At 39.3% G+C, this 14,384-nt stretch overlaps 1 protein-coding gene across 1 annotated transcript in view; it reads left to right on the top strand.

The window, feature by feature from the left end:
- LOC142491539 (trafficking regulator of GLUT4 1) overlaps positions 1-14,149 on the top strand; it is a 41,876-nt gene extending 27,727 nt beyond the window's left edge. Inside the window, exons 2-3 of the mRNA XM_075594251.1 lie at positions 8,983-9,115; positions 11,217-14,149. Coding sequence (XP_075450366.1) covers positions 8,983-9,115; positions 11,217-11,227 — 144 coding nt within the window. The 3' untranslated portion in view covers positions 11,228-14,149. The remainder of the gene's footprint in view (positions 1-8,982; positions 9,116-11,216) is intronic.
- Positions 14,150-14,384: the final 235 nt, after the last annotated feature.

Below are 14,384 nucleotides of genomic sequence, written 5' to 3'. Positions count from 1 at the left end.
TGGAGATGACGTTGCATACTTAACAGGAAAAAAAGGCGGGCACATGATACAGTGTCCAATCAGATTGCAGCTGTACCATCTGACCTGAAAATGTGACATCACAGGCCCTATATAAGGCCCAGATGCCTCATTTTAACAGGAGGAAGACAACAACATTAGTTGGGATTTACCATGGGGTTGGATTGTCAGATGAAGACAGAAGATACAACATTAAAGATAAGAAATAAATAATGACAGATGAAGATAGAAGAAAATGATAGAAGATAAAATAAAGAAGAATTTTGTTACCTGTTCCGGATCTTCAAGGTGGATGGCGTTGGATTGACTTTGATGATGTCGCGGTACGAGAGCTTCCTGAAATGCTGGGATTCGGATGGTCAACACTTCTAAAGGTAAGAAAAATATTGAATGTATGTAATTTTATTTTTACAGGTTTCTTTTTTGTATTTTTTTATTTTTAATGTGTTCCATTGCCCATTGACTGATAATGTATTAATCTGTGCCGTTTAGGTACAGATCAATACAGTGACAGCCAATGCATTTTTGGGCAAATGCTTTTTTTTCTATTTATTATTGTTATTTCTATTTCTGTATATTGTTTGGCTTAAATTGTTTGTAATTTGGACGGCTTGATTTTATTTCATTTTCCGATTGTTTAGCGTTTTTAATTAATTATTCCTTTTGACGGCTACTATTTTAAATTGATGTGTTGGCTAGTGTTTTTATTAATTAATTGATTTGTTGGCTAGTAGTTTAAATTCATTAATTGCTGTGTTGGTTAGTGATTTTATTTATTTAATTGGTTGGCTATTGCTTTTATTTATTTAATTGGTTGTCTAGTGCTTTTATGTATTTAATTGGTTGGCTAGCGCTTTTATTTATGGAATTGGTTGGCTAGTGCTTTTATTTCTTGAGTTGGGGTGTTTAGGTGCTTGTATATAAATTTTATTATTGTGTATTTTTGGCCTTCATGCTTTTTTATTAGGGTGACCATTGACTGCTATAGTGGCTGATCATGCCCATATTATATGGGTATGATTTACCACAATTGCAATCAATGTGTACAGGGTGGGTATTGTGGTCCTGGTGTGGGTGGCTAGGCCTTCCGGGTGGGTAGCGGGGGAGAGTGGGTTAACCCATTAATTGCTATAGCGTTATTAACCGCTAAGGTGATTAAGGGGCTAGGGGCATTAGATTGTATTTTTTCATGTATTATTGCTGGCATCAGAGGACATGGACCTGCAATATGCTGACAAGGATGCCATTCCTGATGGCAGGGGTAAGTAGAAAGGTTTAATTACTTGATTTATGCTGGCCGGCTAATGTTTTATTTAATAATGGGCAAATGAGCTATTATCCATATCTGGATAATAGTTCTTTTGCCCATTACTGTACTGTATGTGTTGGGGGGGTGAGGAAGGAGGGGTTTTATTTAAATGTATTGATTAAAATGTTGGACAGAATTGGTACCGCAGGCCAGTGGGGACCACCTGAGGGCCCACGTACACCCGTGGGGACCACCTGAGGACCCCTGGACACCCACGGGGACCACCTGAGGACCCCCAGACAACCGCAGCCTCTGGTATCAATCATGTGGGGGTAGAGGAAGTGGGTATTAGTGTTGTTGTCTTTTTAATGTTTATTATGGGTAGCAGCTGATTTAATATACATTTTATTACTAGTGTAGATTAGCAGGGGGTCTCCGGAGCAGAACTGCGTTGATTTGAGGTCCGGGGACCTCCTGCTTCCCGAGATACAAACCCCGGTATGGGACGCCGGTATCTCCTATGCATTAAATGTCCCGTGTCACGTGACTGTGGGAATAAAATGCATAGGAGATATCAGCACCCCATAACGTGGCCTGTATCTCGGGAATCAGGGGTCCCCGGACCTCAAATCAACGCGGTTCTGCTCCGGAGACCCCCTGCTCATCTACACTAGAGTGATAAAATTTATATAAAAACATTTATTTCGGGCGAGATTTGCGCAGGGAGAGGCGGCTCTCCCTGCAGCTGAAAGAAATCGTGGTGAACCCTTTTCAGAAAGGCGATCATCACCCACTCTTAACTGACTTTGCATCTCCCAAGTCCTTGCTTAAAAGCTGTGTTTAAAGCAGCATGCATTGACTAAGGGTTGCTCATGTAATGTGAGAATGAGATAAAAAGTGGCACTGTGTGCTCATTTGCATGTCATTTCCCAGAATCCCTTGCTGCAGTGGAAGTGCTGATTGCTGGGTGATAATGGTGAAAGACAGGGTTGCAGACCTGTCTAAGACATGCAAATGAATATACAGGAATATTTACAGTTGCTTTATGCTTTACTGTGGAGGGTTTTAGTCACTTTTTTACCCACCATAACCTTAATAGTCGTGGTGATTATATATATGCGCTATGGTAATGAAGCAGCTTTAATTTAATGTTTATTAATAGTGTGCGGGAGCAGGGGGTCTCCTGTGATAACCCACATTGATTTCAGCCTCAGGGACCCCCTGCTTCCCGAGTTACTGGCCCTAGTATGGGGTGCCGGTATCTCCCCAAGTCACATGATGAGGATGATTTTAAAATGGTAGCGATACCGGCACCCAATGCCCCATCCTGGGGCCTGTAACTTGGAAAGCAGGGGGTCCCTGAGGCAGAAATCAAAGTGGTTCAGCTTAGGAAACCACCTGCTCCCGCACACTATTAATAAAATTTACATTAAAGCAGCTTCATTACCTTTGCGGATAGCCGCTAAGGCAATGAAGGGGTTAAGGCACAATAGCAGGTTTATTGGGAGCAATTGCAACCAATAAACATTGAAATATGTACTACCCACCAATACACAATCCACCCACCCCCTGTGCCCCCAACACCCCCATAACCCCCTAACACACACAAAAGCAATTTTTTAATTGTATGTAAAGGAATGATACCAGAGGCCGGTGGGAGCCCTTGGCTGGTCCCCGCGGGTGTCCGAGGTTCCTTAGGAGGTTCCCACGGGTGTCCGGGGGACCCCGCTGGCCTGTGGTACCAATCCTGTGCCTAAAAAAAAAAATGATGCATACATTCAAATAAATACATCCCCCCCCCAATACATACAGTACGGTAATGGGAAAAATTACTATTATCCAGATATAATTACTAGTGCATTTGCCCATTTAAAATAAAACATTAACCAGCAGAAATAAAGTAAATAAAACTTGCATTCAACCCTGCCAGCCTGCCACAATGAAGGCCATCCTCATCCTCATCACCATCCATGTCCTCCATTGCCAGAAACAATACAATAAAAAAATACAATGTAATGGTTAATAACCGCTATAGTAATTAAGGGGTTAACCCACCCTCCCCAGGCAACTACCACCACCCTCCACCCTTTCATTGGTACAGCGGGTACATCATGCTCATATAATATGGGCATGATTTGCCACTATGTAGCAATAAAGCTAAAAAAAAAAAAAAAAAACAGGCCCAAAATAAAACACATTACATGGAAAAATAAACACATTACAAATGCCAATAAACCGATTGATTGGCACAGTGTGTACATCATGCCCATATAATATGGGCATGATTTAACACTATAGCAATCACTGGTCAACCTAAAAAATAAACAACCACCAATAATATCTAATGCAATCACCAAATAAACAATAATAAACAAGTAAACACCACAAAATTACTAGCAATCAATTAAGCAAATACCAAATAAACACCAGTGTAAACAATTAAAACACCAAAAAAATCAATAAATAAAAGAAACCTCCAAATAAACACCATTATTAAAAAAGCATGCGACCAAAAATAAACCACAATTAAAAAGCAAACAACAAAAAAGTAACAGAAATAAACAATTGAAAACACCCCAAAAATTCCCATCATTAAAAATCAAAAAACAAAATAAATAGTATAAATATTTCAAAGCAAAGAACCAAAATACATTTAAAAGATATAAAAGCACGCATTTGCCGAAATAAAAGCATTGCTTGTCACTGTATGTATGTATAGCCCTAAAGGGGCTATGGAAAGGACTTTGGACTTTACCTGATGCCTGTTGCTGTTTTGGATCGTGGATTTGTTCGAGAACTTGCTGAGACCACGGAAATTGGAGGGTGAAGACAACTAAAAGGTAAGTAAAAACCTTGAATGTATGTTATTTTTTATTTATTTTTTACATGTTGTTTCATTTTATTTTGTTTTCATTGCCCATTAGGGCTATACATACATACAGTAACAAGCAATGCTGCTTTTTTTTGGCAAATGTGTGCTTTTCTTTCTTTTAAATGTATTTTGGTGATTTTCTTTTAAATATTTATGCAATTTATTTTGTGTTTTGATTTTGAATTATGGCATTTTGTGTTGTGTTTTCAATTGTTTATTTCTGGAGGTTTTTGGTGTTTGCTTTTTAATTGTGGTTTATTTTTGGTCTTTTGATTTTTAATAATGGTGTTTATTTGGAGTTTTCTTTCTTTATTGATTTTTTGGGGGGTGTTTTAATTTATAATTCTGGTGTTTATTTGGTAGTTGCTTTATTGATTGATGGTAATTTTGTTGTGTTTACTTGTTTATTGTTGTTTTATTTGGTGATTGTTTTGATTGGATTGGATATTGTTGGTGGTTGTTTCTTTTTTAGGTTGACCATTGACTGCCATAGTGTCAAATCATGCCCTTATTATATGGCAATGGTATACCACTTGCAAATCAATTGGTTTATTGGCATTTCTAATGTGTTGATTTTTCTATGTAATGTATTTGATTTGATTTTGGGACTGTTTTTATGTTCTCCCCCATTCATTGCTATAGTGGCAAAGTATGCCCATATTATATGGGCATGCTTTAATACTGTGCCAATCAATGGGTAGCAGGGGAGGGTGCTTTGCTTTTAAATATTTCTGCAATTTATTTTGTGTTTTGATTTTGAATTATGGCATTTTTTGTTGTGTTTTCAATTGTTTATTTCTGGGGGTTTTTGGTGTTTGCTTTTTAATTGTGGTTTATTTTTGGTCTTTTGATTTTTAATAATGGTGTTCATAATGGTGTCCGACCCCCATCCTCCCCTCCCCCCCCCACCCTGGACACCCATGGGAACCACCTGGAAACCCCTGTCAGCCTCTAGTATTAATGCTGTGCAGAAAATAAATGCTTTAATGCATGTCTCCATCTCTTTTGCGTCAGCCTTTAGCTGGTGAAAAGAAATGGTGAGCTTTAAAAGTACAATAAAGTTATCACTGCTTTGTGAATAGCAGTTACTGGCAAAAAACGTCAGATTTGCCATTTTTTGGTCTATCATATGACTTTTTTTTCCCAAATACTGTTTATGGGTGATAAACCGCTATTATCGCGCTATAAGGGCATCTGTTATTCTGCAAGTGGCAGTAAACTGCAGTCTAATGGATAAATAGTGGTTTAAAAATAAATACATAAACTTTATCATTGCTGATTAACCCTGCAATGCTTTGCAACGTTTACTTGCAAACTCATATACATTGTAAATAGAAACATTAAAACTGAAGACTGTCCCATATGCCACAGAAACATTGGCCACTTTTAGTTAAGGCATTTTTTGCCTTTTTGTTTTGCCTTTTTTTAATGTTTAAACCTACAGCACATCTCTGCCAGAGAGCCATACAGGCCCCTGTAGCAGAAAAGGTGTCGAATTAACTTTGCTGTTCCCTGCTTCATATCTCTTGAGATCACTCTTCACACGGCTGTTTTCCATTCCACCGCACTCACTCCAATTTCACGTGCATGTTGTTATTTGACAATCACACTTTGGCCAGGATTCATTAAGTGAGGATGCAGAGTATCACACCCCGATCTAGTGTTAACTGCCATTGATGTGAATGTCAGGTTATACCAGATAGGGGTGAGATACCTAATTTTAGCATTGTGAATCTTGTGTGATATGATGTTCTAGTTATGTCCTAATTTGGACAAGACAATCCTGCGTGTGTGTGGCATTCTGTGAGTTGTGTATAGACTAATTGTGTCTGTGGCCACATTGGATGTTTCTTCACTGGAAATCTGCATTTCTATATTAAATATGCAAATAACAGCCATGTGATATATTGAGCACATATATTGCGCACAGTTACTTGTCTCCAGCTTGCACACTACATTCTAGGGTTTGAAGTGTGCAATATATAAAGTACTTCAAAAGTTAGATGATTGAGTCTCTTTACCACATGCAGCCTTACAGGTTTCCCCTAAGGAAGAACAAAGTACATAAAATACTCTGCTGATCCCTCCAAAGCATCACTCACGACTAAAATGTAGATCATTACGTCAGTAGATATGACCGCAAAGCTAATGGCAGCTCAGCAAGAACTACATCAGTCCAGCGTTGTACTCTTAATATCAGAATTATTTAGTGATAGAGAATGTAGAGCAAAGAGAAGATAACAATGATGACAATAAAATATAGCTACAGTATATGAATAGTGCTGTCCATTAAGGACCACACACAAAATATGTCCAAGATGTCACCGGCACAGTAGGTAACATCATAGTCTCACCTCATCTCATAACTTTACACAGGAGATCTTTGAAAGGGCACTAGAGGCCAATATTCATTTGTCAACAGTTAGCGCTGATTGTGGGATTTTGACAATGACAAGTCATTGTATTCAAAAATATAGTATTGTTTGCTATGCTTTTTTTATTACGATTTTCCACAACCGCTGAATGTTCAGGTATTATGTTAGAAGGTTGTATCTTTGGTTGGTATCTTTCATTCCTATTGCAAGGTTTCCCAATATGATGTGTAATATTGGTTACAGCAAAGTAATAGTAATAAATATCAAATAAAAGCAAAGTATTCTTAAGCAAGACTAAATCCATTTTTATTTTTTATTTTTATTTTTTAACATGTACACATCAGGAATTGTTACATGAAATGGTTCAAATAGATTTATTTTCTCCCTTGGAGACAGCAATCTTTGATATTTTTTTTGTATGTTACTAAAGTGCTTTGAAACTCCTTACTAAAGTCTATAACTTCTGATTTTTCTTGAACAGTACAAACCTGTTTTATTTTCCTTCCATCTGTCCTCTAAACATCAGGTAATGAAGGAACACATATGGTTGGGCTGAAACAGAAGAAGTAGAAGTCGAAGAGATATACAATTAATTGCAATGGTTTTAGTGTCATTACCTACAGAAAAAACTCATCATTAACTTAAAAAAAGAAAGATAATGGAACAATGTTTGAGATTACAATAACAGTAACTTTGGTCCTAATTTAGCCTCTTAAAGGACCGTTTCTCCAAGGACAAAAGTGAATTAAGGATTAAATCATGTTTAATAGGGTTAAATCTAGTTTAATCTTTTCTGTAAAAAAAAAAAAAAAAGGTATTTTAGATAATTATTTAAACCTTTCACTTTTCCATGGTAAATAAAAGCTTTGGAAGGTTTTTACTTTATTTTAATGATAATTGAATCTTTCTAAAGAAGCCAATTTTATTGATACGGTATGTTATTTAATTGAATTTAATGTTGCCTCTTTAACTGGTTGGGAGACTTGACGATGTTTCCTAAACGTCACGAGGACTTTCACTCTAAGCAGCCCTTGTGATGTTCAGCGAACATCAGTCCTTTTGTGCAAAGAAGGGTATTTTTTTTAATTACATTTTTTTTTAACAAACATCAATACAAAAGCAACAAACTTAACAAATTGTACACTATATACAGAAAATATTTACATACTTATATATGAACACCAGCCCTTCTTCTCTCCCAGGACTTTATACCCCACCTCTCTCTCTCCCTGTGCTTTGTTTTACCTGCTCCGTAACCTGTTTAACTGCACAGGTAACAGGCACGAGAACCCTTTCTGTGGAGCGAAGACTGCGGGTGATCCACAACCTATATTTGTGCAAAGTAGGGGTGAACTCTGTCTGAACACTGTCCCTCAGGCACAGAAAGGGTTACATAGGAGCCATGATTTATTGCAAGATTTGTGCGACCCAGATAAAGTCACTTTATTATCTTTCTCCATTAAAAAAAAAACTACATTCAGCAGCGGATTTGAAAATCCGCCGCCCCATGGCACCTACAGTAGCTGTAGCATCCTCCTCTTTCCTGCCACCCTCCTCCTTCTGAACCGCAGCGTCAAATGACGCAGCAGACGTCACCGTGACATAATTTGACGCAGCGATGCTGCATTGCAATGGCAACGAGACGCCGTGTGACATCACGTTGGTGACGTCCGCGGCATCATTTGATGTTGAAATTCGAATAGGAGACGAGGGCGGCAGCAAGGAGGCTGCTGCCGCATGTAATTGCCTTCCCATTTGGCCTGGTAGACTCGAGCGCGGCAAATGCATATGTATATTTGCCGTCTTAGACCCAGGACTAATGGGAAATTCACCACTGAATTTAAACCACGATCCATTTTCTTGTAACATGACATTGCAGCATGTACACTTACAGTACTGTACGAAATACATCCTGGTGATGTTTCAGGTAAAGATAATACTTGCTGTAATGCAGTAGACAGCAAGACACCAAGTCTCTTTCAATAGGATATAGTAGGGTTTTTTATGCTACAGACATGCAAAAATATGACCCCCCAAAAATGGCAAAACACTGTTTCAGGGCACAATGACCTCTTTATATCAAAAGAGAGAAAGGGAGGGGGCCCTGAAAAATGTAATAAAATGTGAGTTTAAAAAAGAAAAAAGTTAAGATTTAGTGATACAATATATTTTCATAGCATAATGACATAAATCATCCACCCCAGTTTAGTTCTGAATTTAAAATATCAAGTCTGCATGAGTTTAGTTTTTCCTTGATGCCTGTTACTTTCATGTCCTTGATATGATTGAGCCTACAGAAGTGTTGCCTACAGAAGTGTTGCGCAACAGGTGTATGTGTTTTGTTGACCATCTCTAACCAGTTTTCATTGGCTCACACTATACAGTCAGTGACTTCTGCGGTCCTTCATAGAATCACGAGTGGCATTGCTAACCTTAGTTTTTAACGCTATCTGTCTCCATTTCACTAGTCACGGAACAGCTTGCAGCAGGGGGATGTGGATGGAGCCCGGAGATTAGGACGCCTGGCCAGGCTACTGAGTGTGGTCTCCATTGTGCTGGGCATTCTCATCATCATACTTTATTGTGTCCTCAACTTTGCAGGTAAGCAAATTGGATGCATGTTGTAGAAATATAGATACAGATGTAAGCTTTTTGGCCCATCAAGCCTTTTCGTTTTATATCAATATGATATTGTAACTCAGACAAAGAGGTAACCTAATGTTCGTAGATTTATTTTTCCTTCAGCATCTAGAGGACGTATTTTATCAAATATACATATAAATCATAGTAGAGACAGGAACTTTTAGAAATAAGCTATATATGGCTCAGTGGAACTATAATCCAATTCACTGCAGTTCGGCTATTCATGTCTTCCATTTCTCCGACACCTCTCCTTGATCTATCTCCAGCAATTATCATAGTTTCAAAAACATCCCTGTTTAGCTCGAAGGGATTTGAAAACCTTAAAGATGCATAACTGCCAGTGCAGATCAATAGTGTGGTAATGATGCAAGTTATTCTTCAGATCTGGCATATGATACTAACGTTGCTGTGACTCCAGGATTATTATCACGCTGTGTACCTGGAGTTATTGGGCAGGTATGCCTGACAGTGTAACCAATGACATCCTCAACGGGTCAATCAATGTCAGAAGCAAAACTTACATCCAATTAGCTGCAGAACTTCGATATCTTCCATTAGAAAGGTAAAACCGCAAAAGATGCATCAAAGAAAAAAGTAGACATCTGGGCTGTATTAATTTTACATATGTAACCCTCTCCGCCCAGCTTCCTAGGGAGGTTATATCAATGTGGTACTTATATGGCTACTCCGCATGGTTTATCTTGGCTCAGGGTGCCGGCATTCAGGCTGCTGGGCAATGAGGTAGCGTTGAGAAATAATGAGCGTCAGGAACGTTTATAGTACAACCGTTATTTATTCGTGTCCCGAACCCAGGGACCGCTCAGACATATCTTCACACATTGTGCAGAGGTTCATACAAAGACAAACACCTCTTTTCCATCTGTGCCCACTCTTAACACTTACATGGAGGTACTTTGACTTAATTGCTTGGATAGCTTTGGGACCCGGCCCTCCTTGTCTCTTCAGAACCCTTTAGATAGTGATCAGACTATTCGAGGCCCCTACGGTAAATCCTGATAGGGCTCATTGTGCTTGACCCAATAACTTGCTGTCTGTATTTGGGAACTGCCACTTCCACACAGACTGATCAGAAACTTTAGCACTGAACCACAGAGAGCTGATCAGCAGGCACCCGGGGGCCCTCTTTTCTTGAGAACCTATATGGCGTGCCATATTCCTTTTACTGAAACTGTACAGGACTCTTTTTCCATCTTTAAGGGCTTCTTACTTAAGTGGTACTGGCCCTATCTGCACCATAAGAAACTGGGGGTCCTGGTCTATGCTATCACCTTTATTAACATACCCCCGAGGCTCCGCTCCTCTGGACCTCCGGGAATGTGTTCTTCCAGGAACCTGTTCTTCCAGAACAGTCCGTCCTCCTTAAATACCCCTGCATGACGTATGGATCCTCATAGCAACCAGGGTAGGGCCCAGCATATACGGTACCAGTACTGTTAGTAACCCTTTAGGAGGGGTGTTACACATCACCTAGGCAATTTTGATTACTAATGCCCATTTTCTGTTCGTGCTTTTTTCTGAAATCTTGATTTCTAAAATGTTAATAAAAGTACTGTACAGTTTACCAGAGACATCTACCTCTTATGTAGTAACAGCACATCTCCCTAATATAAGTTAGGAAACACTATAGTTATTGTTAATATCATTTAAGTGCCAACATATACCTCAGCGCGGTACAATGGTGGTACAGAAAGAGGTAAATCACATAAACAGAGTGACATACCACATAAGGACAGACAAGCACAGACAGATACAAAGAGGTAACGAGGGCCCTGCTAGTGAGAGCTTACAATCTGGAAGGAATAAGGGACAATGTTGAAACAAAAGGCAGTGTCTGCTCCTTGTGTATTTGTATTACATAAAGCACTATATTTACTAAGCATTGTTACTCCATAAGACACCTTTGCCACTGCAAAGGGTCTTGTGTCATAGCACCATGTAGTAAATATGGGCCAAAATGTTGTTGCCACTAACTCTATTAACTTAATGAAATAGATAGCCATTATTATGCTCTGCTTACAGCTGCTGCTTTCCCTCCCAGTTTTACACTAGGTTCTGCAGGTGAGACGGAGCTGAGAGGGAGATCCGGACGTGGCCTGCCTTTTCCTTCGCACTTTTTAACCTCCGCACTGCGAGAGAATATTATGTATTGGAGGATCGCGAGAGGAAGGAGCAGGCCCAGCTCTACCTAAGGTCCAAGGGATTGCATGCAGCACTTTACACACCCTTGGAAGTTGAGAGACGCAGAAGTACAGCACACAAGGAAAAGGACTTGTAGAAGGGGAACAGCAAGATGCCCTGAGGATGTCCACCAAACAGAAAGGCCTGAAGAAGGACAATGTATGGAGGGGCATCCTGGGACTGGCATTCAGGTGATGGCACAAATCTGTTTTTATTTCCAGCTTTTGTATCAAAGGAATGAAAGCTATTATCTGTATTCAAATAAAAAAAAAGCTGAAAACTGCCACTAATAGAGCTGGGATTGGAAAAGACAGTGACACACAGAGAATGCGTCATCTGGTTTCTCCCTGTTTTGGATGATGCTGCTTCCTCGATGACAAAACGGAACAGGACTTTAAATCTCTTTTTTTAGTATTTTTGATGAAACACTGAAAACAATCTGATGTTTTGCATGCAGTTATGAATGCGTTTCCCTGCCGCAGTGATCACCTCTTCTCCGCTTGCATCCAGCTGGACACACAGGCAAAAATGTTCAGTGACGTGTAGTACTCCTCGGGTTACTGACAATGATCCAGCTATCCAGCTCTACTTGTATATCCTGTCTCACTGCCCTGCACACATGGGTTGCCACTTGGGTCAATGTCTGCAGGACATGCTGATCTAATCCTGCTTCTCATTTATTCTTTGCTGGCTAATAGTTATGTATTTGGGGATCACAGTGTAAGTTTTTACTCATACCATTGGCTTATTCTTTTCCTGCAGCATCATAGAAATGACACTAGGGAAACCCAGAGATTGATCTGATTCTAGTTGCATTCATTCTGTTTCTATGTGGAATATGGAGGTGGCACACAGTTTCCTTAAATAGTTGTGGCTGAAGGTATCCTGCAGACTTAATACAGATGTAACCATATGAAATGTATTGCAGCAAAGCCAGAAGAGGGTACACATAATGTATAAATGCCTACAACTATTCTTAAGAACCACAAACCTGAAGTGAAATCTCTCCTATTTCTCAAAAGGCTATAAGAGCTTTCAGCTTGCCTTTTAAATATTGTAGCCATGATATGTGAATGAAAAACTGGTCCGTTGCAAGCTTGCAATACTGCATCTTTTATATCTTATTGGTCAGGGCGAGCTTCCTGGAACACACAGAGAATACCTCAGCTACAATACCAATGTATATTTTATGTTTATGCATCCCATAAAATCATAAATGATTGCACATTTCACAGTAAGTCTCAAATTGTGAATTCATCAATTGAATTTCGAAGCATTTCATCTATGCTGTTACATTAGTGTTTAAAAAAAACAAACATTGCAATATGGGATCCACAATTTCCTTTAGTGTACCACATTTTCTTACCCTTAACATCTTGCATTAATGAAATGTACATTATTTTAAAATTCCTTTTTAACCATGTTGATACACCCCTTCTGTGCCGCATGGATGCAATGCAAATAATCCTAATTTCAGTCTTTAGGACATTAAAGTACTTTTGATTAGAGAAAGTGAGGATTGTAGAGAGTACAGATTGGTAGAAAACGGCACACTTTACAGTCCTCATTTTGCAGCTAGAATTACACTGCCTGCATCCTGCAATCAGTCCAGAGGAAAAAGGATTCAGTAACATAAATCCTTCATTCATTTAGAAATGTAATGTGGGATTTAAAGTAAGATATAGTTAAATGGCACAAAAAGGGGAAAGTAGCAGTGAATTCATGTAATGATAAATAACTACATTTCTACAGCATTGGATATCACAAAATGTTAGATTGAGGGAACATCAGTGTAAGAAAAAAATGGCTTGATGTGATGCTTTGGTAACATAATAAGGCAGCAAACTGTGGCTAGATGCCAAAAATTAACAAGCAGCCTTTGGGATTGTCCACATTAATAATGTCTGCTGGTCATGTTATTTCATACTTGTTTGTTTTACTTATTTGTTAAAAGATTATGGGATTTGTACTCCCCTTTGCAGGAGTTGTTCAAACTGTAGAGGTCATTTGGCAACTCTTCTTGTGCCATAGTCCGTTTCATAACCTGCATAAAAATTAGCAAAACCCTGTACTACCAGAGAGGTTTACAACATTTTGCCAAAGAACCCAGCAATACAATGTTTTTATCACTCTAAGCAATGGATTTCCAAAATCAATACATGAGTTCCCCATTCATACTGTAGATTTTAGGAATGATCCATGAGCAGAGCTTCACATTAGGACCATATAGACAATTCAAATATAGCAACAACAGCATCAACATGTAAGTAAACATTGGGAGATTGGAGTCCCTGTCCTTGCAATTTATCAAGTCACAGCAAAGACAAATAGCGAGCCTTTGGGGCACAGTAACCCTTAAGTCCTCTATCAGGAGGAAGCTTGTCTTTGCCAATCAGAGGAGACTTATATTGGAGACACAACAGGAATGTATCTATGCCAAAATGAGGTGCAATGCAGGCAGGGCAGAGTGCCATGCTAAGAGATGCTGCATGGCTGCGGTCCAACCCTTGTTAAGCAGTGGCATGACCAATGAACACTTGCATCACACCCTACTTTTCTCCTATAGCATACGCAGCTAGCCTTCCCTCTGGACAAACAGGGTCAGTAATTTCTTCCAGATTCTCATATCATACAGTCAACAAACTGTAGCATGCAGAAATCCCACACTGGCTTCCTCTTGCCAATTCCCAAGGGCATGAAATATGGATGATATACAATGAGAGGGGGGCGTTGAGGGATTGAATGCATTCCATTTTGTATTTCTCGGCATGAAGATAATAAAGTTTACAATGCATGGGCCCAGCGTTTTCTGTCTGATACTTCCTCTGTCCAGGATGGCAGCACTAGGATCCCTGGCTTGGCCTTTGTTTGCACAATGGGGTTGGCAGACTATCCGAGAGGAGAATGTGCAATGAGATGGAACATGCTGGAACCCAACCAGGTTTGCAATACATCAGTGGTGAAAGATGAGATTAAACAGGGAGCAGGTTGTACTCACACAGGGAGAAGATTTATCAAACTGGATTTC

This window comes from Ascaphus truei, chromosome 3, assembly GCF_040206685.1.
Source record: "Ascaphus truei isolate aAscTru1 chromosome 3, aAscTru1.hap1, whole genome shotgun sequence".
In the NCBI taxonomy this organism is placed as follows: domain Eukaryota; kingdom Metazoa; phylum Chordata; class Amphibia; order Anura; family Ascaphidae; genus Ascaphus; species Ascaphus truei.
Note: the sequence above shows the minus strand (reverse complement) of the source record. Positions and strands in the feature narration are given on the sequence as shown.